Source organism: Pieris brassicae, chromosome 9 (genome assembly GCF_905147105.1).
Source record: "Pieris brassicae chromosome 9, ilPieBrab1.1, whole genome shotgun sequence".
Taxonomy (NCBI): domain Eukaryota; kingdom Metazoa; phylum Arthropoda; class Insecta; order Lepidoptera; family Pieridae; genus Pieris; species Pieris brassicae.
Window position 1 is genome coordinate 8,410,673 of NC_059673.1, and position 25,444 is coordinate 8,436,116.

At 34.8% G+C, this 25,444-nt stretch overlaps 1 protein-coding gene and 1 long non-coding RNA gene across 2 annotated transcripts in view; one reads left to right on the forward strand and one right to left on the reverse strand.

The window, feature by feature from the left end:
* Positions 1 to 23,917, forward strand: part of LOC123714115 (peroxidase) — a 28,607-nt gene extending 4,690 nt beyond the window's left edge. The window contains exons 4-14 of the mRNA XM_045668256.1: positions 3,334 to 3,571; positions 13,448 to 13,662; positions 13,917 to 14,087; positions 14,838 to 14,996; positions 16,207 to 16,425; positions 17,562 to 17,759; positions 18,370 to 18,506; positions 19,579 to 19,749; positions 20,837 to 21,084; positions 21,511 to 21,677; positions 22,887 to 23,917. Of these exons, the coding sequence (XP_045524212.1) occupies positions 3,334 to 3,571; positions 13,448 to 13,662; positions 13,917 to 14,087; positions 14,838 to 14,996; positions 16,207 to 16,425; positions 17,562 to 17,759; positions 18,370 to 18,506; positions 19,579 to 19,749; positions 20,837 to 21,084; positions 21,511 to 21,677; positions 22,887 to 23,098 (2,135 nt within the window). The 3' untranslated portion in view covers positions 23,099 to 23,917. The remainder of the gene's footprint in view (positions 1 to 3,333; positions 3,572 to 13,447; positions 13,663 to 13,916; positions 14,088 to 14,837; positions 14,997 to 16,206; positions 16,426 to 17,561; positions 17,760 to 18,369; positions 18,507 to 19,578; positions 19,750 to 20,836; positions 21,085 to 21,510; positions 21,678 to 22,886) is intronic.
* On the reverse strand, positions 8,880 to 10,389 carry LOC123714116. The gene is made up of 2 exons (XR_006754270.1): positions 9,198 to 10,389; positions 8,880 to 9,089 (listed from the first exon to the last, which is right to left on the reverse strand). It is a non-coding gene; the product is annotated as an uncharacterized LOC123714116 (long non-coding RNA).
* Positions 23,918 to 25,444: the final 1,527 nt, after the last annotated feature.

Consider the following 25,444-nt stretch of genomic DNA (forward strand, 5'->3'; position numbering starts at 1 on the left):
TAGAAGTTCATCACTGATCTGAATCACTGCCGTGTACCTAATGCTTTCAAGAGGAAAGTGATAACATTTGTACCTTTATATCTTAGGCGAGTATTTGGACCATAACTTTGTCTACAATTATAAATAATTTATTATTATGACATTGTTATAGTTCTTATTGTACGACATTATTAAAATTAATATAACAATTGCGCGCCTATTTTTATATGGCTGATTGTGCGATTTGTAAAATTAATCGATCTATGTACCACTTTTTTTGCAAATAATTTGTATTTTATTAATATAAACGCAATTTTACAAAGCATATTAAACAGGTTTAAATATACTGATTTTCCGTTTAATGTGTATGAATTAAATCTTAAATATTTTATCATAATTGTAATTAATTATGACGAAAATAAATATTTATCCATACGCCGACATTATAGATTTTTTTAGTTGTTTTTATTTTAATAACCGTTTTTAATAAAATTTAATAATAAATAATAATTTTATTTGAATCCCATATTTAAAGCTCAAGTAGGTTTGTCTTTTTTAAATTGTGTTTCCGAAATTATAAGTCACAAATGTTTTTGATAAATTCCTATTTCACAAATGTTATCGAGTACAATAGTTTTGTAGGATATTCAGATCGCGCTTTGGTACGTGCAATGAATAAATATTATTAATAGAACAATGTCTCTTGAAGGTTGCTATCTGCTTTAGAAAGGTTTAAAACAATCACTAAATGTTCCGCATTGAAACAAAAAAACAATAAAAACAGTCGTTCATAATTGATAAACAACAAAAGCTTTTGCTATTTATTTTTTAAATTACGCCTAATTTTTTCATCAACAAAAACATTTTGTCGAACGCATAAAAAATATTTATCATAACTGAAATAGCTAGTTCCAATATTTTGTTGTTCTTCAAGTATTTTCTGTTGATAAAGCTATGTATGCTTGGTTGTCTTCCATATACAGCGTCAATGTGAATAAGTCATCTTATGTAATAGACACATCCTGCTCTATAGGAGATAAACGTGAATCTATGACCTCGAACCATAGATTATAGTAATAATTAAATGTATGATGATTTGTTGTTCCGGTGTCATGCAACCCTATAATCGGCGCTAGGATTTTAATTTCTGAGTATTTTGTCTATATTTTTAATATTTCAATAGTTGTAACGTGAGACATCTGCGCCGACCGCAAAGTGTCCAAGGTATGTTACGTGATAACTAGATCAAGGATGTATTAGAAAGCTACCAAATTAATGAGTTAATCTAGAAAATTTTACATTCTATGAAGATTTTAATATTAAGTTATAAGGATATGTCCCCGTCTAATGTTTCTAACAAGATCAATTTTAACAACCATTAGCAAGTAGTTAAATCGACTTAGTGTCTTTCAAGAACAGAGCGTAGCTATTCATAAGCGGCAACATACTTGCGAGCCTTCTGACATTGTCCATGGGCACTTCACTTCCAGAAATCATGTTCCCGTTGGCACCAAGATAAAAATAAAATGGCAGCTTATGGTAGATCAGTGACTTATACATAGCCTGGAATGCACATTCCAAAAATACCGATTCCAATATAAAAATCCTTCCTTCCTAAAAGCCATTTTAACTCAAGTTTACTAGCTTTTTACATATCCGGGTTGCAACGCATACTTGAATTATCCTATCTAAACAGCTGCCCACTGAAATATTTCTGAAAAAATTCTACTTAGGGTCCCTCAAGAAAAAAGGGTGGGAATTCTAAACGGCCGGCAATGAACTTCCAAGTCTTCTGGCAATGTTAGTGTCCATGGGGAACATAAATAAGTACTTATTTACTTATAGTTTTCATTGCAGTATGTATACAAATAATACAGTTTCGTATTAAGATATAAGATAGATAGATAAGGAGGCCTTATCAAACTTTTTACACCAATAATAAATTCTTTAACATAAATCAGACGTTACTATTATTATATATATAAAAATAATTTAACCTCTGAAAGATATCTTAAGGAGGCAATCAACATCACGATAGTAGCAAATGTGTCACCGCGGAAAATTGCATATTTTTTACAGTTATAAATCAGTTGGCTAATGAGCAGCTTTCGTGATTTTTTAGATTGGTTCAGAAGTTACGTTTATCTTAACAAACTAAAGTGTTTGATACATGTCTTCAATTTTGAAGATTGACCTTCACATTCAGATTCGTGTGAGTCTTCAGAGTCTAAGTCACCTCCCCTCCATATGTCAAACACTTAAAGAAAAGAGCTAAACAATTCTTAAAAGACCGGCAACGAACTTGCGAGCTTTCTGGCTATGTGAGTGTCCATGGGCGGCGGTATCACTTAACATCTGGTGAGCCTCCGGCCCGTTTAACCGGGTCTATATAAAAAAATACGATAGTGTTAATAAAACTACAAATTAAAATACTTTACTATGCTATGACGTGTAAAATACGAAAACCTAAATAAATACATATAATTAAATCCCGTTATACACAATAATGTGTAATAATGTATTATGAAATACCTTAAAATGTGTGTAACTCGTGTGTTATTTCATAAAAATGTTGACGGCTACAAATTTCTCAATAGAATTAATAAACGAGATAATTTTACACTTTGCGTCTTTAATTTATGTTTTGTCGTTTTTTTTACTAACGAATGAATTTAATGTTTCCGCTTACCAAAATAAATATGTGTTATATTTAATTTTGAATTAATCAACCGATTTGATCAATCAACCAATCATTTGATTGGTATGACGTCAATTCAAATTTAGAACTACATCGGGCAAGACTGATTTTCATAGAATTACAGATTATTGCATAACATTAAAAATGTATTAAAACCTACTTTTTGAAATCTTCATAAACTTAACGTATATAAAGTTATCCTACCTCTAACATAAATTAAAATATATTATAAAAAGGAGTCCCTTTGGTCAAAGTTGTATTAAAAAATGCTGAAGTTTTTTGGGTTAATTTTCTAACTTTCTAAATCTTTTTTGAAACGGATTCTTCTTTAAATATTTTAACACTAATGTAGGCAACGTCAACTTCTTATTTAATATTTAAAGATAAACTGTTCTATATTGTAATAAATAGTTTTAACAAAACTTTGCAAATATCAATTTCAAATTTTATCCATAGCTTTAATGATATTGTGTTTAGTTGTCAGTGGCGCTAACGATAATTTGTGTATATGAACAATTCTTTTGGAAATTTTGGATTGGAAACTTAGCTTTATTATAAACACAAATTATTTTATCTAAAAGTTTAAGATGAAAAAGGAATTGGATTTGAGTTTACGTTTTGTATTCCTTTCTTAAATAATGCAAATATAATTGTAGGTCCGCCCCCACCGGAATGGCCGGCCAAACCTCCAACTTCAGAAGAGATAGCTTCAGCAGTAGCTCAAGGAAACGATGCATTGCAAGAGCGACGGAAGCTGGAGAGTTTTCTTACACCTTTGAACAAAGATTCACCAGCATCAAGGGCGCAGCGAGCGGCAGCAACATCAGCAGATGTCAAACCTCTAGCTGACTCTGCATACGCTGCTGAACAGGCTACCAGAAGCCTTATTAATGGGTAAGTTGGCTAACGTGGTTCATGGTTCTATATTAAACCCTTGGTCAAGTTGGGTTTATGCTTCTGGGTCCCAGGTCTGCTGTTTCAATTGTCCAAAAACTTGAACGATATTAGCGATTATTGCAGGACTTGAATTAATTAAATGAGTTATGAGAGAGATATATTTATTTTGTTTTTGTAATTTGGATTTTGAAAATAGCAGACGTGTTTGGCGATAGCACCCTAAATGCATGTTAACGTTGTTGGACTAATGTTAATTATTTTGAAATTTTCAAGTTGAACAATTTATATTCACTTTAAACTCATTAAAACCTGGCATGCATCATAACTTTCATAATCATGTAATTAGCATATCATGTACCTGCATCTTCCATATCCTTGGGAAGTAAAACCACCCTTTGTGATCTCCGAGTAATTTTCATACTTAATAATTAAAAAGTATACTTTACGGGACTTCAGGAATCGAAAAAAATGCTCAGAATACAAAGTTCCGTTTCATTGTACATGTGACAGATTGTGTCATCTATCAGTCATTGTAGTAAAGAGTCAAAAACAATTGAAAGGTCTTTGTTTTACTATAGGTATACTAGACTATTTAATTCGTAGACAATATAGAAAAATACTCGAAGATCAAGCATGTTACGCTTTAGCATAAACAACTGTTTGGTAATGTTTCTTCTAGTCCTTGTTAAGTATGTTGTAGTATTTATAATTATGTGATCTTAAACCAATAAATACTGTTCCCCTACATCTCGTTTTTCTGCGCTCACCTCATTCCCATTGCCATCAAGCTATAATAGTTTCCTGCGGGATTCGTTACTACTCGAATTCCAGAACCCCTGACAACTATTCAATCAATACTTTAAAAAAACACGGAAAATATACATACATAATAAAAAAAGACATATTCCCAAAATATAAAAACATACTTATACGTATATAATAACCTTGTCTAGCCAGTAATACTGCAACAAAGAAAAAAAATACTCTTATAGTGTATTAGTTTAATACATAAATATAAAACAATTTAAAACATAGAAAGCTTATTAGAAGTGGGAGACCACTTCCATGCAATACTTTCCATGGTAACACTCTGCCAATCGTACGGATTATGTTAGGGACTCCTAATTGTCATGGCGTTTAGAACAAAATACAGCTAAGAAAGCTGACCATAATACAGCCAGCAGATTAAGATCGGGACCAGATGATGGCCAGTCTTTAGCTCTGATGAAGTCCGAAACGTTCGTTTCCAACCAAGACTGCGTAGACCAAGCTTTATGACCCGGCGCCGAGTCTTGCTGGAAGGACCATTCTTGATTTATTGAACATGATCTTGTTGGATACTACCTTCTCAAGAATGGTATCTTGATACACTTGTGCCGATGTTTTGATACCTTATTCATAAAAGTATGGCACTGCTTCAGAGCTAATACCCCACTAAACCATCACTGAAGTCGGATAGTGCCCACGATGCACTCTGTCGACTAATTGGGAAGCTTCCTCAGAGCTTCGAGCATAAATACGGTCATATTGTTTTTTTAAAATGTTCTTCAATTGTTAAAAAAATGTCATCCATAAACAAAATTTTTCAATTATAACAGTATTTATGGCCAGACCAAGTTAATTATAATTAGTATTTAAAAATTAAAAAAAGGGCACCCACTATGCCCTGGTCAAAAATTAATCAACAATGAGTAGAAAAAATATGCAAATCGAAATATTTTAATTCAATAAAATGGTAATCAAATGTCAAAAAATATTTTTTTATTATTTTCCCACGTAATTGACGTCATTAAGCGTTGACTCGCGTGTTATTTTTTATTGCGCAACTAGACTTGTTAAACCACTTTATCGGATGTTTAATAATTAATATATAGTTTATTGTGAACTAACTGGGAGTAAAATATCTTGTGAATGAATTGAAAATTATTTGACAAATTTAAATTAGATTCACGAAACACGATTCACAAAAAACTAAATTTATTATTCTTATTCAGACTCAACACAATTTGGCCTACCTTTATACTAACTATAGTTAAAGTATTTACTGAGAGTTGGTTGCTTACTTATTTATTTAAAAAAAAAGTTTCAAGTCTAATCTATGCAACAAAAGTTGCATTAATTATTTAAGTAAAAATAAGTCAACAATATTATATTTCCCTTTTTTTTCGGGGATCGACTTTCCTACTCGAATCACAAATACCGACCTTGCGACCTACTGACGTTGCTATAACACGGTTCTTATGTCACGGCATCACGCGTGAACGGCTATACCAATTTCACTAATTCTTTTTTTGTTGTGTTTGTTATTGTCAGAAGAAGGTTCTTATGAAACAAAAAAATAAGAAAATAGCGTGGAATATAATAAAATTTAAGAATACTTAAGTAATCATGACTTTTCTTACGATAGCAATATTGTTTGCAAATGCTTTTAAAATTCAAACTTTTTTCATGTAACCTTATGGCGTTTGACATAACATTGGAAAACAAACACAGAATGTTGTATATCATAAAGCTTTTTAGTTAATCATTCCTATTCGAAATCAATATTCATAGTTAAGACAGGACAACTTCTGTCGGGTCCTGCTAGTCATTATATAGTTATGTCAATTTCAGAAGACACTTATATTATAATTATAATAATAGCTGACCGCGATTGCTGAAATCAGATCACTGCCATTTGGTATAAATGTTTCGTTACTGCCTCGTTGAAATTAAGTTTAAAAACCATTCTAACATAAGATAATTTTCAGTCTACGCACGAGTAGGTACACCTTTCAGTCATAATGTCGGATATTATTTTCTAATAAGCTCTGAAACTTAAGGAATTCCACGTATAATGGGATAAGGAATATTATCTGAGCAAAGATCATGTTTTGTGTTTAATCTAGAGCAAAACTAGGACTGTATTTACATTACTAATTGGATGACAGCCGACATGTCCCACATCGACTAATACTGAACGACCTAGTCTTCCGGCCAATTAGTTGAATTGGCCAGGACCTAGGAATGGCTAGACCTAGTCCTTAACAGTGAAATTCACAATTTAATATGTAGGTTATATTCAACATAGATTTATTAGTATCTCTATCTAATTAGATACTTAGAAGAGTGTGTCCGGTCCTTTAAGATTAGGGATAGACATAGGTCGAACAAGCAGAATTGAGACTAAACTTTTACTTGTAATGAAGCACGAGCTGAAGCCTAATCCTGTTAGCCTTTTTAAATTTAGCCTACGGATGTGAAGATGTAATAACCATAGTATTGCAAAATATTTAATATAAATAAACTGGTGACAGTGGTCACCGTATCATCACCCTAATGGTAATATGTCGTAAGAACATTTATTATCCTTCAAAAGACATACAGTCTAAGATATAACTGACACATTTCAGTGTTGGAAAGAGTTAGTAACAGCTTTTATAAAGAAATAAGGTCAAGAGTAAGACAGGTGGCATACAAAAAAACATAATTAATGCAATAGATTTTTTTATTTCCTTTTATTAAAGGAAACTAATATTAATACAATAGAAAATTTATTAATATAAAAAGCTAAACCTTTTTATAACTAACTAGCGGACCGACAGACGTTGTCCTGCATGATTTATCGAAGTATGAAAGTACCGACTGCATCTGTCATCTGCCGGGCTGATTTGTAAATCTAAACCATACAGGGCTCCACCCAAACGCATTCAAAATCATTCAAATCGGTCCAGCCGTTTAAGAGGAGCTCAGTGAAAGACACACGTACAGTAGAATTATATATATATATAAGCTATCCTATCTCTTAAGTTGGACCAGACTGCTCACGGTGTGCCAATTTAAATTAAAATCGGTTAAGTAGTTTAGGAGTCCATTGCGGACAAACATCGTGACAGGAAATTTATATATATTAAGATTATAAATAATGTACTTCTTGTGAATTCAGGCAATTTGCAACTAAATATATCCGTCTCAGATGGATTAACAACGCAACAATCTGTGGTTTAGACAGCATTTTATCAATAGTTATATACTATCTTCATAATCACATTGCAATCAATTAACAAATATTAAATTTATTCCTTTAAAATCGCAATCTCACATATTGTAATTAGTCCCGGTCATTCGTTATCTAGAACGAATCGAGGTCAACAAACTCTAATTAATACGTCAAGGATTATATAATTTCCTATACCACCCGTAATCCTGATATGTAACCCGATACGCGAAACCTTTTGCTTAGCTTTAAGGCTTCACCGGCTGGACCAAATGCTAGATAATTCAATTGACAATCCGACCGGAACGTGTTAATTTACGTAATTTTGATCGACACTTCCGGATTAGAAGCCTTTTGTCATAAACGAATTGGAAACATAATTTAACTGTTTTATTATGGGTTAAATAAAATCTTTCCAAGACATACCCTCAAGTTGTTAAAAAGCATGGTCAATGTAATTTTTTTAATTATTGTTGGGTTGATAATTATGCGTTACAGTTTTATTATGAAACAGAGGTTAAACAGTTCACCACATCATACATAATGCTATAGCTATATACGTTACAAGGTATCTTTGATAAAATGATATTAGGGTAAACATAAATGTTTCCAAAAATTATAATACAATAAAAGTTACTATCAAAACAGCGGATTAGGTATTATGTAGGCACTTAACAATGTTTTTTTTTTTAATTGTTCAGCCCATGATGTTTACACTCACAGTGACTGAAGCTTTTTTATTTTTTCTATCGTAATCTCAAACTATTGTAGCAAAGAAAATTAACACGCCATCAATTATCCAATTTTCTATTCATAACACCTTTTTTTCTTCATTCTGTGAACGTGAGACATGGAGAAAGGTACGTGTACGAGCCAAGGCTGTACATTTTGCTCACTCAGGCTTTCTTAGTTTATAAGCGTGATGATCCCTATGTACGTGCCAAGGTTCGTACATTCTTGCTCATTTACAAGCTTGACAAATTCCTATGTTTGTACGTGCCATGGCTGTACATATCGATCACTTATAAGCGTGACGATTTCCAAAATCGTCGGAGTTACGTCCCGAGAGTATAGCCCGACGCAGGCACTCTCTTCTACATTCGTTCATAGCGAACTAAATCATGGGAGTTACACCCCGAGAGCATAGCCAGACGTAGGCACTCTCTTTGACTGTTAAATTGTATTCATTCGGTATATAGCAATTAGCACGTCATTATTTCGCTCATATTCTATTGTAACACGCGAGTGGTAAATATAGAGTAAATCAATAAATCTCTATTATTTGAAGCATCCCGTTGACCCAGGAACCGTACATTTTGGTCCTTCGAGCTATCCGGGAATAGCGGGTCTTTCGCGTTCAGTTGATCGCGTTCGCGTTTTACTCCGTTTTCCTGAAGATCGGCGCCGTGGAAAAACATCCCACTGCTGGTTCGTTGGGTCATCAAGCAAATCAAATACCATCATCCGCATCAATAGAAAAGAGGAGAGCAACGTTTTCAAGGATCCAGACTAGTCCAAATATATCGGCGTCCTTTCAACCTAGTACAAGGCGACAATCTTCAACGGAGAGAGGTAAACTGCAGTAAGTCCTCTCCCAAATTTTTTCAAGAATCCAGACGGGTCAAAATATATCGGCGTCCTTTCAACCTAGAACAAGGCGACGGACGTCAATCTTCAACATAGAGAGGCAAGCGACAGCGCTCGGTACAGTAAGTCCTCTCCAATTGTTTAAAGCACAGAATGTATCCTGGAGGTACAAGCATTTACAGAGAAGCGTAGCAGAGAAGCAAGCAAAGGGTCTAGAAGGTCCTTTTAAAAGATAATAAACAATCCCGTATCCGTCAACACGGTGTGGCGGAAGACGTCGGGTAGTAATCTACACGCAACATAACAAGAAGAGGAAAGCAGCCATTGCAGTAGGTAAGTCCTTTCCATTTGTTTTGAGCACTATAATTCTGAGAATTATCTCATTTATTCTGAGCATTTTATCAGGCAGAAGCGAATGGTAACGCATTGTTACTACGTATTTTATAAAACATACGTTTAAGAATTTACTAAGTATATTATATATAAACTAGTTAATAATATATACCATAATGGAGAATTTGTTCCAAGCTTCTTTCACTGACAGCCTGAAATCCTTCAGGTATTCAAAAAAAAACCGAAGAGTTGCTTCGTAAACAAGCAGCTTTATTTAGGTCCTTTGATAGTATGTTAGAACTATCTAATGGATACTCGTCATTGGATAAATATGATCTTGAAGAAGCCCTAGAAATATTAAAATTCCGATGGGGGTTAATCTTTAAAACCCATATCGAAATAGATGCTGATCTTGGAGGCTCCAACACGGAGTATCAGAATAAATTTTACGAGCAGGAAGCTATATATAGGCACCATAGAAGAGAGATAAATCTCAAATTGCATTCTAAAAGCCTACAGAAGAATTTTCTAGAAATTCATATGGAATCACCGGTACTTAGGGATTCACATAATTCAAAAAATTCATTATATGCCTTGGAAATGGCTAATAATCAAACCGGACAAGACTTAATTGCAAAACAACAGCGACCTTCATCAAAATGTAGCATCAGCAAAAAATCGCTGTCGACGCATTTCAATAAACGAGGAAATGAAAATAAAATACAATATTGTCAATTATGCAACTTATCTAACCATGGCCTGTTTAATTGTCAATCATTTTTAGCAAAACATTTTAATGACAGGGTTGATACAATTTTAAGATTGCAGCTTTGCACAAATTGTTTATTTAAACATGAAGTGGAAGTTTGCTTCTCGCACAAAAGATGCATGATTTGTTCTCAAAAACATAACACGATCCTGCACGATGCACTATTTAATTTAAATTTAAATTATTCTACTACGCAAGAAGAGCAATCATTTCAATATAAAATGGAAAATAAAAATTCTTCGTCTTCGGCAAGGGTGGAAGAAATAGCAGGAAATGGTGACAAGCACCACAAAATGTACGGTTCCTGGGTCAACGGGATGCTTCAAATAATAGAGATTTATTGATTTACTCTATATTTACCACTCGCGTGTTACAATAGAATATGAGCGAAATAATGACGTGCTAATTGCTATATACCGAATGAATACAATTTAACAGTCAAAGAGAGTGCCTACGTCTGGCTATGCTCTCGGGGTGTAACTCCCATGATTTAGTTCGCTATGAACGAATGTAGAAGAGAGTGCCTGCGTCGGGCTATACTCTCGGGACGTAACTCCGACGATTTTGGAAATCGTCACGCTTATAAGTGATCGATATGTACAGCCATGGCACGTACAAACATAGGAATTTGTCAAGCTTGTAAATGAGCAAGAATGTACGAACCTTGGCACGTACATAGGGATCATCACGCTTATAAACTAAGAAAGCCTGAGTGAGCAAAATGTACAGCCTTGGCTCGTACATACTCCCCCAGGCAAAAAGTGCAAGATGAATATGTAGTGCTTTACAAGATGAAACCATTATATGCTTAACTTAAGGAAATGTTTAACAGTCTCTAAACTTATGTTAACACTTCTTATACTATTCCACGGCACTATCACTAACACTAAGAAATATCGGAGTCCGGTCCCGGGTGGGTCTCCCTGACGCCACTGCGAAACCGGCTGCTGGTTCAGCTGATGCTACACCTACTGCTCCGTGACGTCTCTTGATCTTTATATGATCGTAAAGTCCTATCCACTACCTGTCTTGAGCACATTCTGAGAACTATCATGAGCATAAAAGTACATTACTGTGTTGTTGATTGAAACCATGACCTAGGTTAAATATGATTGTTATAAAATGCAACCGTACCTCGGTAATTTGATATCTACATAATATTATTCATTGTATTTGACGTCTTTCACAGTAGGTCAATCCACTAGCTAACATATGATATTTTGCTGAACTGGCATTCCATGTATTGTTTATGATATTATATTATTCATCCTTTTTCACGTTATAAAATTAAATATAAATAGTTATATCTGTAATAATAACTTTCACTCAATATTTAATGTAAAGTTTCGATGATGTATGTTATACATAAATGGAACTGTATTTATTTATGCTTAAAGGAATTTTAAGTATAATTTTATAGATGGTGCTTTTCTTTCTTTTCCTTTGGTTACTCATATTGGACTCATAGGATTGCATTACTGAATAAGTTTGCTGTATGTTAATTTTATGAAATCCTGAATCGGTGAACCTGCGATTGTGCGGAGCGATAACGCTTCGCAATCTTCCCCTTTTACGAAAGATATCACTCTTTCTGACCATTCTTTTTGACCTTCCTGTAAATTCCTGTCTATTCTTAACTCCTTTTTTTCTTCGAACCTTCTGCTTTTTCACGAATGCTTGTTGCTTAATATATTTCTTGCCTTTATTGATAGGCAAAACATTTAATTTGAGTACCACCTTTTTTGATCCATGCGAACGTTTCCTATTACTGTTTCTAGTTATGATTCTATTGTTTCTTACAACCTTGTCGGACCCTTGTGTTAAGTTGCATTGCAAATACGCCCCCGTAGGCACTTTAATCGGTGCTTCCAACAAAGGTTTAGATAATACTAAGCTGCGATTTCGGTTTTTATTAATCGTAGAAGACATGGATGAAGACAAGTTTTGTTTATCTTCTGTTTCTTGCTTGACTTGTAAGCATTTCATTCTCTTGATACCCACATTAACGCGATGTGATTTATCTTCTTCGCTTACTTTACAATCAAGTTGCGTTTGCTGCTCTATGGGTTGCCATGTCGGCTTGCTAATAGATTCAATGGATAATTTACCATCAATGTTCTTTTTGGTACTCACATTGGGGTTATTATTATGAACTGAACAACTGGTCATTGTAAGTTGACCTGTATTATGTTGTAAGGGACCCCCTTCTACCCCGGAAATGATGCCATGATGCTCCATGCTATCTGAAGTAAACGATTGTACTACGCTCTTTACTAATTTGGATAATTCTCCTCCTTGACCAATATCTGCATAAGTACTGTGCTTATCCATAGGTAATTTACTACCAGTTTTCTCCTTAGTAGAGAGTAGCGTAATTTGATCCGTACTTTTGTGAAAGGTCTCTCCTACCCCGGAAATGAAGCTGTGATGTTCTATGCTCTCTGAAGATAACGATTGTACTACGCTCCTTACTAATTTGGATAATTCTCCTCCTTGGCCAATATCTGCATAATATTATTCATTGTATTTGACGTCTTTCACAGTAGGTCAATCCACTAGCTAACATATGATATTTTGCTGAATCCATAGGTCGCTGGTTCAAATCCGGCTCGAAGGACCAAAATGTACGGTTCCTGGGTCAACGGGATGCTTCAAATAATAGAGATTTATTGATTTACTCTATATTTACCACTCGCGTGTTACAATAGAATATGAGCGAAATAATGACGTGCTAATTGCTATATACCGAATGAATACAATTTAACAGTCAAAGAGAGTGCCTACGTCTGGCTATGCTCTCGGGGTGTAACTCCCATGATTTAGTTCGCTATGAACGAATGTAGAAGAGAGTGCCTGCGTCGGGCTATACTCTCGGGACGTAACTCCCATGATTTAGTTCGCTATGAACGAATGTAGAAGAGAGTGCCTGCGTCGGGCTATACTCTCGGGACGTAACTCCGACGATTTGGGAAATCGTCACGCTTATAAGTGATCGATATGTACAGCCATGGCACGTACAAACATAGGAATTTGTCAAGCTTGTAAATGAGCAAGAATGTACGAACCTTGGCACGTACATAGGGATCATCACGCTTATAAACTAAGAAAGCCTGAGTGAGCAAAATGTACAGCCTTGGCTCGTACAGTACGTACCGTTTTTTGTCACACTTTTACGTGACATATTTTCTGATAGTGAACCACATTTCAGAACCAACTCGTCCCTCATCGAAGGCAGTGTGGGAGTAGGTCCGATTATCAACGGCTTCTTCCCCGAGCCCAGATACTGCAGCCCGCCAAGTGCTCCCTGTGGAAAATCACGATACAGAACTCAAGATGGATCCTGCAATAATCTTAAGAACCCACTACGTTGGGGAGTTTCAAATACACCCTTCAGACGGGTCCTGCCACCTTCATATGGCGATGGTTAGTATAGAAGATCTTGCTAGTGGGTCTTACTGATCAAGTTGCTATGCTGAAGACTATTGAAGAGACGTTTGCATTTGTTAACAAATTTAAGTTGTAATAGCAATGGCAACCTGACCGATAAAATAATCTTTAAAGAGTCCTTATATGGTTGATATTAATCTTCTAGGTTAAAAATCTATATACTTGAAAATCTTTCTGGTTTTTTTCTAAGACTAAAACATTACCTTATAATTTTGTATTGGAATCTCCAGGAATTAGCTCCCCAAGGGCAGGCGTTGATGGCGCAATATTACCCAGTGCTCGAGACGTGAGTGTGACCGTCCACAGACCAAGTTATGCCCACGACTCTACCTTGACTGTGATGCTGGCCGTATGGGGCCAGTTCATTGACCACGATATTACTGCCACTGCGCTTAGTAAAGGTACATATACTCACATAATTTAGACAAGACATCACATGATACTTTCAGTTTTTAATAAATTAATATAAACTTTATCAATGCAAGGAGATAATATACTCGTATATGAACGTAATCGATTGTACTTAAAAAAATCGCAAGCGAAATCTATAATTGATAATAAGACAGAACAGCTCGAGATAAAAATATCTAAGTAAGAGTTGATGTTAAGGCCCTATCCCAGCACGCATTGCTGTGTCAGTATCTCGTGGTGGCCTGCGGTACGCAATGGAGAGCTGGAGCGCTGAGGCGCGCCTGCCTGTAATAACAATTAGTTATGTAAAACTTAAATTAATGTAATTTAATCAATTTTTTTACTGAAATGGATTGCGATAAAATATATCGTCTAAATTTCTAAATCATGTCCTATTATATACATTTTCGTCATAAAATGAATTCAAAGTGTCAAAAATTGGCTATGTCTGGATTTTTTTTCTATCGAGCAAAGTTGTTTCAATCATGTATCGATCTTTCAAAATGGATATATAAACTACTCAACTCCACCATTTTTCTATTCGCCATACTGCAAGAAACGATGACAAAACATGGAAAGAAGCAATGTACTTTTTTGGAGTTGTGCGACCGTATATAGGCCCTTAAAAGCCATTGCCGCATCATGAATTTGTATGGGAAGACATTATCTTCTTTATATTTACATTCATATAAGTAGTTCAAAACAGACTGTTAAGGGTTTTAAAAATATATTTTTTTCAGGCGTGAACAGTTCCTCTTTACAATGCTGCAACACCAATGGCCCTGTCCATCCTGAATGCTTCCCCGTACCACTGGATGCAGAAGACCCGTATTACCAAGACTATAACCTTACTTGTATGGAATTCGTTCGATCTGCTCCCGCGCTGACTTGCCACTTTGGTACGTAAAGAATAAAATATGCTTCTATTGTTTATCAATTTTATCATATATGAAAATTATATCTATGGTATATGTTACAAGTTCGTTTATATAAAATATATTACAATTTTGATAAACATAAATGATACCAAAAAAATAAAAATATTGTTAAGCAGAGAAAAAAAATCAGCAAATAAGCGGTTAAAAGAATATTATGAATAAATATTTTTAGAAGAGATTAGTTATTATCGAGCTACTAAACATAGTGAAATATATAATTCGACGTGAAATCATTTTTATATAACAGTTAATAATATAGCAGTGCAGTGTTGGCGTAGTGGCTTCAACGTGCGACTTTCATCCCTGAGGTCGTAAGTTCGATCCCCGGCTGTGCACCAATGGATTTTCTTTCTATGTGCTCATATAACACTCACTCGAACGGTGAAGGAAAACATCGTGAGGAAACCGGCTTGCCTTAGACCCAAAAAGTCGCCAGCGTACGTCAGGCACAGAAGGCTGATCACCTACTTGCCTATTAGATTAACAAATGATCATGAAACAGAAATCTGAGGCGCAGCCCTAAAAAGGTTGTAGCGCCATTGATTTATTTTTATTATACTAATAATAAAAACTGTATTTTAACTAACTTACCTAACTTACGTGAGATCAAAATTTGTACTCACTTTAAATTAATTCACTTAAATTAATAACAGATCTAACTGAACTGCAGCTTGATAAGCTGAAGTGTATACACAAGATTCATATTTGGACTTTGATAAAAGAAGTTCCGAAGAAAACTCAGCCCGCGGCGCGAGTTGTACCTACATTTTCGCTATAATATTACTTTCAATCCTAGTTCTAGTTATAAAAGCTAATTTTTATGGTCCCTTCTTGCGTTTGCTTTGGTTTTCATTCCCTTGACAATCTTATTCTTAAAACACCTCATAAAACTATATCACTCCTCCTTTACTGTGCACAGTATCCCATAGAAGTCCTTACTTCTTGATATCAGATGAGCTCAGTTAACTTTATTTGAAAATCTTCTTGTTGAGCAATTCTCTTCTGCCTCGTATATATATTAATTATGAAACCCTAAGATAAGATTTTAGTTTAGTATAGTAAGTTGCATCATCGTTACCTAATAGCCTATGTTACCTATTTTATATGTATGGTAAACACGCGTAAAAGAAAAAGTTGTGTAAATATTATAAAAACTAACTTATCTCTCCAGGTGCACGGGAACAGCTAAATCAGGCTACAGCATTTCTGGATGCATCAGCGGTATACAGTTTTGCGGAGAAAAAGACTTCGAAACTACGGGAAGGCATGCGTGGACAGCTGAGGATGCTCCGGATCGGCCATTGGGAGCTGCTTCCACCATCAACAGATCCAAATGATGGATGTAATACTGTGGAAATGAACGCAAAGGGGCGTTACTGTTTTGAAGCAGGTATAACGTTAATTTATACTTTAAATTAAGTGTACAAATATTTTCAATATTTATAAGATTAAAACGTGTATAACTATGGTACAAATAAATTTAAAAAAAAAACTTCACCGTACGAACGAGTGTAAATGCGCAAATAGACAAGGCCATTGGTGTTAAGTCGAGGCTCGAACACACGATACAACACGATACGATAGGAATCTTGGTCAGTCTAAAGCCTCTGTAACTGTAGAAACTGTGTTATCGAAAATTATATATCCATAGCGGTAAGTTTGTCAGCGTCATTGGAGTCTATTGCCTCGGATTTTATCCGTCCTGTCAGTCCATAATAATTTAGATTTATATAGTACCCTTTTAACCAATCTACATTACTTATAGCAATATAAATTTAATAAGAATAATTGAATAATCCAACAAACTAAATGTTACCAAGTTGCTAACAAAACATAAGAATAACGATAACTGAAATTGAGTAAGCACATAACCTAAACAATTTTCATATTTATTCAAATTCAACACATTACGTTCACACTTCATTAATTAAACATACTTACTTAGATGAAGTGGCGAATTCGATCCGATATACCAATATCGGTGATCAACCTTCTGTGCCTGACACACACCGCCGACTTTTCATCGATGTTTTCCTTCACCGTACGAGTGAGTGTTAAATGCGCATAGACAGAAAGTCCATTGATGCACAGCCGAGGGTCGACCCCAGGGATGATGATGATGTCGCACGTTGAAACCTCTTTTACTTTTTACTCGTGGAAATGCATTGCGCATACCCACTAAAACCACAAGGCGCCACCAACAACCGCCTGAGGCGGGATGTGGTAAGAGCAGAGCCTTATCCGCTTCCTGACATGTTGCGTTTGCGCCCCCCTCTCCACACCCATTGTTTACATACTTGACACAAATATCCTTCACAGATCGGACCATTTGCTTTTAGAAATAGCTAGGGGAGATCGGGTCCAGTTCTTGCAGGAATGGACCATAGCTTCTTTTGAAAGCATGGACCACTTTAGGTGGCGAGTTTTAAGTGAGGGCGTTGAAACCTCTAGGCTATAACTGCTCAATCTTCTTGAGTTACTCTTGCAAAACTTACATATAAAACATCCACCATCGTTATATTTCAGGAGATGAAAGAGCAAACGAGAATCTACATTTAACCACGATGCATTTGATTTGGGCGCGGCAACACAACCGAGTGGCTGCTGAGTTGATCAAGCTGAACCCAACCTGGTCTGATGAGACGGTGTTTCAGGAAGCTAGGAGGATTATAGGAGCTCAGATGCAACATATCACATATTCGGAGTTCTTGCCAGCTATCTTAGGTAATATTGCTTCGTAGTACATATATTTTTTTTACTTATATTTTCTCATTTGCATGCTGTTTTTACATACCTGATAAAAATGTATAATTACAAAATCATTTATTCAGTTAGGTAATACAATGTACACTTGTGAACGTCAATAAAGAAATATATATGAAATGCTTCAAATTTTACATTTACTGCCAGTTCTTAGATCATTGGCGTAGAACGGACTTGAAGAACTGGCAATAAACACTCTGCCGCTCTTTTAAATCGCCAAGATTTTTTTTAAAAAGGTGCGGCAACCATTACACCATGTTCCACATGACATCTTTAAGTAATTAACTATGATAATAAAAAATATATAAAAACAAAGATTTGCCCTCTATCAGCAGTAGGCATGGTGAAATGGGAGCACGCACTAACTTTAAAGTGAGAACAACACGCAAATATTTAGTGGACATAACTAACATCACCGCATATACGAATTCAAGTCCGACCAGTCACCACAAGCAGCCCGTTCACGAGAATGACGCATGGCCAAGCATGCACGCACGAACCATTAGACCTCAGCCATATATTTAAGAATTAGCTTTAACGGAAAGAGCCTAACATACGTTTACGTTTATAGGTGTGGACGTGATGTGGGCACTCAACTTGACTCTTCGTACTTCTGGTTACTCTGATATCTACGATCCTACAGTGGACCCTTCCATTGCGAACCACTTCGCGGCATCAGCCTTCAGATTCGCTCACACTTTGCTACCAGTAAGTAAATACACCCATATCGTGGAGGGCGACGTAAGCTTTATTAAAACGTTGACTGAAGGTGGTGTTTGTTGCCACAGTTTATAAGAGATTACAGCCAAAAAGTACCTGGTCTGGATTTTTTTTATTTCCACATCATTATTCTATCTTAACAGTTACAACTAGTCAAAGTAATACCGACACCGACTACGCTACAAAAAAAACATTTAAAAAACTATTTTTATATGCCTAAATCTTATAACTAATATAGCAAGCATCTCTTGTGAAGTCAGCTAGTGTAAAAACAAATAGATCTACCTCAGTAGAAATTTTGTTGATTACTCGTATTGCTCGCGTGAGTGGCGCTTTGCTAACCAAGTTGGAATGTGCTCGCAGTACATCCAAAAGTTTTACCGGAAGCCTCAGGTAAGGTGATATGTCGGAGACAGAGAATGGGTATGGTTGATTAGACTGTCATTTGCAGTTGCAGCAGTTCTTGTCCAGATAGTCAACAAAACTAGTATTTTTCATTTGACAATGATATGAATCATCCCTTCGTCTCTTCGTTTTACATTATCACCTCTCTAGATCACCAGTCATGAAGGTGTTAAAATATTGAGGATAAATATAGAGACACGATTTTAGAGTTAAAATATCATTATACCGAAATTATATAAGATCCTTTCCAATAGTGCTAAGTCTGATCTCGTATATCATTCAATCAATCAAAATCAATCATTCATTTCGGTAAAACAATGGACACTTATGAACGTGGAAAATAAACATATATGATTCTAGTTTTACATTTACTGCCAGTTCTCAAATCGTAGCGGGGTTTTTAAATCGGACGTAGAACGGAAGAGAAGAACTGGCAATAAACTCTCCGCCACTATCGCCAATTTTTTGTTTTGTTTTACACAACGTTTGCTGCAACCATTACACCATGTTCCACATGACATCTTAAGTTTTTAATAATAATAAAATAAATTAAAAACAAATATTTGTCCCCTATCAGTAGGAGGCATGGTGAAATAGGATCACGCACTTACATTCTCGTGGTACAACATGCAGACTTCAGTAAATATTCTTTCAGGGTTTGATTCACAATGTGGAGGTCAGTACCGGCACGGTTAGCTACACCCACCTACACGAGATGCTATTCAATCCATTCGCACTCTACAACACCGATAAGGGCGCGAGGCTTGCGGTCAAATCTGCCATGGACACGCCAGTTCATACAGTGGACCCACATGTAACTACCGAGGTATTAAGCATTTGACACTCCCAAATTCCGATTTCAAAAGTACTTGTATTCAGAAAATCGCCATATCTTCCATAACCAACGATAAATATGACAACCACTTTACAGCACTATTCGATAACAAATTATTAAATCTAGCGATTTTTACAGCTTTATTTACGCGGGGTCACATTTTCCGAAAACTACTGATGCTTCAACTTACGCTTACGTTTAAAGACTTTATTTCTCAAAAAAGACAAAAAAGAACTTACATGAGAATAATACTTTAGATTAACATTACATTGTAGTCGTTCTTAAAATAATTACAATAAAACGATAGCTGTACATGCAATAAACTTAAAAGTAAAAGTCTTCTTTTTCCTATGTGGAAACGAATTCGACTCCAATCGGCACTTTTTTATTTAAAATATGTTGTTTTTTTATTTTTGATTTGAGTTTGATTCACGTTCTTGGACTCGATCCAAAAATATTTTACATAATACGATCAATCTACCTTATAACGCCTGTAATAAAATACAACGCAAACAGTTTTGTAAGGCAAAGCCGTTACGTCTTAGAAGGCGTCATTAATTTACAGAAAAGTACAACATATTGCTTTTGATGAACACATGTCACTTTGTAGGACGTATACATATAATTTTACTGTTTGTATATAAATTATACAAGTATAACAATATATAAAATAAACAAGAGTTATGATTTAAACTCAATCCCATCAAAACATAACTTGCAAAAAACCAAATCTACCATAAAAGTCGAGGTCGACATCCATGACGGTCAGTTTATTCAGTCCTAAAGGGACCTTCTTCTTTAGTTAATAACTAACATAACAACATCTTATAGTGTCCATATCAATATTACAAATCTTGTATGTCCCCAGATCTAGTCTCAAGAAAGTCGGTCGTTATTTCTCAAACCATTAATAAACATATAAATTAACTATTTATCCATTAAGTATTTATTTGTCCAATTATTGCTAATTGGGCATATTAACGTTGCACCGTTCAGTAACAAAAGTTCCTATCTACTAGAAAAAAATAATTCGAAGCTGTTTTTACCTTACAATCACGTTATCATAATTACTTTTCAGCTTAGCAACCATCTCTTCGAGCATCCCAAAGCCGTAAACTCAACAACTTCAACCACTCCATCAGATCCTATGCTCCATCACTGCGGCCTTGACCTGGTATCTCTAAACATCCAAAGAGGAAGAGACCACGGTTTGCCCTCCTACCCAGCCTGGAGAGAGCTCTGTGGACTCTCGAGACCAAAGACCTTCCAAGACTTGAACGCCATCTTTGATGAGCTTTCTCTTAGTCGGATCTGTAAAATCTATAAGTACGTAGAATCAAACCTTACTGGTTTAAATAGTTGTTATTATTTAAGTTGTCCATTGGTTTGGGCGTGCGTCTATCTTCCGCGACGGGTTCTTCAACGTTATTTTGTCAGTTTCCTAATCATTTTTTTAAAAGACACTGCCACAGGGTCCAAACTTTTAAAATTGTTTTAATTTTCTTTTTATTAATTTGTAAGTTTTTTATTATTATTACTATGAAGTAGGTTAAGAAAATTGTAAATATTAATCAAATATAAAGTATTTTATTGTAATAATTACTAATAAAAGTTACATAACTTTTTGACCTTTCAAATGTGATTATGGCTCATGTAGAAAATCCATCCGTGCAACGCCGGCAACTCAAACATTTCAGCAGTGTCGCTTCTCTTCTCTACTGAAGAAATCAGTTAAATCTTTTTTTTCACCAGGGATGTAGAAGATATCGATTTATACACAGGAGCATTAGCTGAGCAACCAGGAGGCAGACTTTTGGGTCCTACCCTCACTTGCCTCATTTCAGACCAGTTTTACAGGGTAAAGGTCGGTGATAGGTTCTGGTATGAGACCGGAGATCCAGATATCAGATTTACAATTGGTGAGTTAATAGAATTTATCAATAATAAGATAAGAATCGTAAATAAAAATTCAAAGGTAACAGACAATTTGTATAAATGAGAGCAAGGCAAATGGTACACGAAGGGAGATTAAAGAGTTAAAAAACACCTGAGGTCACTGTTGGATCATTTCAGTCAAAAACAAAAACACTGCTTACTAAACAAAAACAACAATTTTCATTACAAAAATACGTGTATAATGTTTCCATATTCGTTGTTACTGTCATTTGTATTAGGCCTCTTCCAGCCAGTAATGCAGGATATTTTTCCGTTTTAAATACAATAGATTTGATAAATATTCTATATTTGCATACTGATTTATAATTAACAATTTTTGTGACAATCTCTAATCGATCCCCAAAATAGAATAGGTCCGAAATTTGGACCTACCGACGGAACCTAGCCCCGCGCTTGGTTGTTCCACTGACCACTCTTAACTAAATAACGCGCGAGATAACGCCGAATTTTTCGCGCGTCACTCGAGAAAAATCAACCAATTGTGGGTCTTATCAATAGAACTGTTATTTACAAAACCATATTAAATAAACATCAATTATATCTATTTTAAATACTCATAATTTAAGATATTAATAATACAAATCATCTATTTATTAAACTACCTGTTTTATAACAAACTTGTATATTTTGTAAAAATCAACGGATATTGTTGTATAAAGTATCACAGACCAAGCGGTTTCTGTGATTGGCTAGCGTCTTGGCGGGAAATATTGAGGGCAATCGTGAGGCTACAATAATTATTAAATAAATTGCTAATCTAATTATTAAATACAATAAGTATATATATCAACTATATCGATATAAATATTAATTATGATAAATATAGCATCGTATTCGTTATACAATTTTGGAAACCCTAACAATTGTGTAAAATTCTCCAGATCCCACAGCGTCTAATTAACTGATTATTAATAGAGGGAAAATGTGTAGTGCAGAGGTGCACACGATTGTTCATATATCTGGAAATAGCCCGAAGGCCCGACATGATCCAAAAATCACGAAGTCAGGTGCAGTGCCGGTCTGCAAACACGGCCTTCGTAAATTTGAATCCTCATAGGTTATTTAAACCAGAAGCTACCGTTTTATTTTGACATTATTTAACTTTAAATTCTTTTTTCATAGCGAAAGTACATTACTGTAAAACATGAACATTATACCACTTAAATCCTTAGAACAATTGCACGAGCTTCGCAAAACAACGTTGGCTGGAGTCATCTGTTCCAATGAGGAACTACTTGACCTAGCACAACCAAGAGTCATGGAAGCCTTCAGTGCTACTAACCCACTCGTGGACTGCAAGGAACTTCCCCAACCTAACTTCGAACCCTGGAGAGAAGGGCCGAATGAGATGCCTAAGAAAAGCAAAAAAACTAAAAAGAACTAGATATTTTTAGCCCGATTTATGTTAGCCATATGTTTCCTTTAAAATCCTTGCCAGCTTTAATTCTTTATTGGTTTATGTTAAAGTTAAAAAACTTTTAAAATGTGTGTTTGGTGCGTGATTTTAAAACAGCATTAACGATGCTAGACACCTATTGTTTTTTATAATTATTAAGGTTTGATTACACATATTTTGTCGTCAATTTTCAATCCCTGAATGATTTGTGGTTAGTTAACATTTTATTCATCATAACCGGTTAATAGAACCTACTAACAAAAGCTAAATCTAATTTAAGGCGAAGTCATATAATTAATCCTATTTCTTAAATCTATTATGGTTCAAAGGACGTAAAAACTCCATAGAAAATAGCTCCTGACAAAAAGAATAGACGAGTAGTCAACTGTCATATTGAATTTGAGCTAAACGTCATAATTATATACAAACTTTTTGCGATGCATTTTCAACCCTATTCTGACCTTGCTATACCCGTGCCATGTAATTTAAAATACTGAAAAATATAATGTTATAAAATAATATGTGTTAACACGAATATTACACCTATAGTAAACACTTATTTAAAGAACGTAATTGCATTATTTATATGTTAATATTTGCATTTACACCAGTCTAAATAAGTTTTGTGTTTAAGTATGGTTACTCTTAAGATTAATAAAATTAAATACATTTTTCATCGACGTAAAAGTTTTGTTATCAAAAGTAAATAGATCACATAAGAAGTCGATTAAAACTGTATTTCATTTAACTTATTTACAGTGATTATATTTGTGTATTTTTATATATTTTATATAGTCGTAACAACGATAGATATTTTAAAATATCCTAATAGTAAAAGAATCCCTTACCTCATACAAATCTAGGATAAATTAGATAATTTTTGACATACGCAAATTTTAATAAATTTTGTTTTTAAATTTTGGTTTTATTTACTTTCGTCTAGCATATTATGACTTTACTAAATACATAAATCAATGGCGCTGGGCCACAGATTTCTGTATGTGTTTTATGATCCTATTTTTGTCAATCTAAACACTGATCCTTATGCGTACTGTAGATATAACCTTACGCACTCACGAGCTGCCTCGAAGCTCTTGCGCAATTGTTGTTTAATTATTGTTACACCGTTTATGGTCCGAGTCTTTTAGGAAGAACCCAAAAGTTAATACAAAGAGTGCAAAAATCCTATGTATGCTATAAGGAACACAACACATATATCGCCTTCCTTAAATGAACATAGAAAATTCAAAATAACAACGGACCTAGACTTGCATAACATTATTCTTACAGGGAAGCCCCAATACTTGTTTCGGAAGAACTGGAAAATTACCAACTACCAAAACAACGCTTCATATAAAGTTGTTTTATTTTTCTAACTCAATTATCAGGTATGGCTGGCTTCAGAAATATATTTTATATATAACATGGAAATGGAGTGGAGCTTTAAAATGTTGCAAAAACGACTTATGTAACCTAACATTAGTTGCATATACGAGTATGTATTAAACATAAACGAAATGTTTCTCGTTTACGATAATGTCCAAAATTGACTACACTTTTATTGAAGAGTCACTTTTGTTAGCGTTGCAATACCAATACCTTATAACTTTATTTAGTTAGATTAAGTAAGTCAGTTGTTACCCAACTTCAAACAAAGTGCTTCATTTATTGTCAGAACATCTCCATACATTAAACGCCATCGAACTTTACTCACGGGAAAAATTATTCTTTAGCGTCCGTTGTGGTTAAAGTTATGAAAAATCATGTATTATAGAATTTATCCTCTAGTAAAGTCCGTCATGCATAATTTACTATAACATTCTTTATGTTAACCTCATTAATCCTAAAATGTTACTTCGGGATTCCAATCCAGCAAAACAAAACAAAACAGCATTGTTGGTATTACACTCTTGCTAAAATAATTTTATAATAAAAAAGGTAACCTTGTTATAAATACACCTGTTATATCAATTTTGTAAGAAAAATCACATTTTCTTACATCTTGAGTCATAGTTTAGCATCAATATTTGGCAAAACGTAGGAAGTTGCTGACCTTGCAATTTTTACTGAGCGCGATAGACTTTAATACACTGCAGTAGAGTGTTATTTAAGCTTAAATTACAAACAGTTGGCCGGCTGAATATGGAATAATGACGTCATGGCTGAATCCTGGACCTTGAGTGTTCCTTTGTGATATAATAACAGTAGTTATGGCAGACAGCGGTTGCTCCAATATATAAATGTATGTTGTGCTTGATGCCATGACTACCTGTATTTTTTCTTGGATATAACATCGTTGCCATGGGCAACACACACGATAATATCTTTAATTAA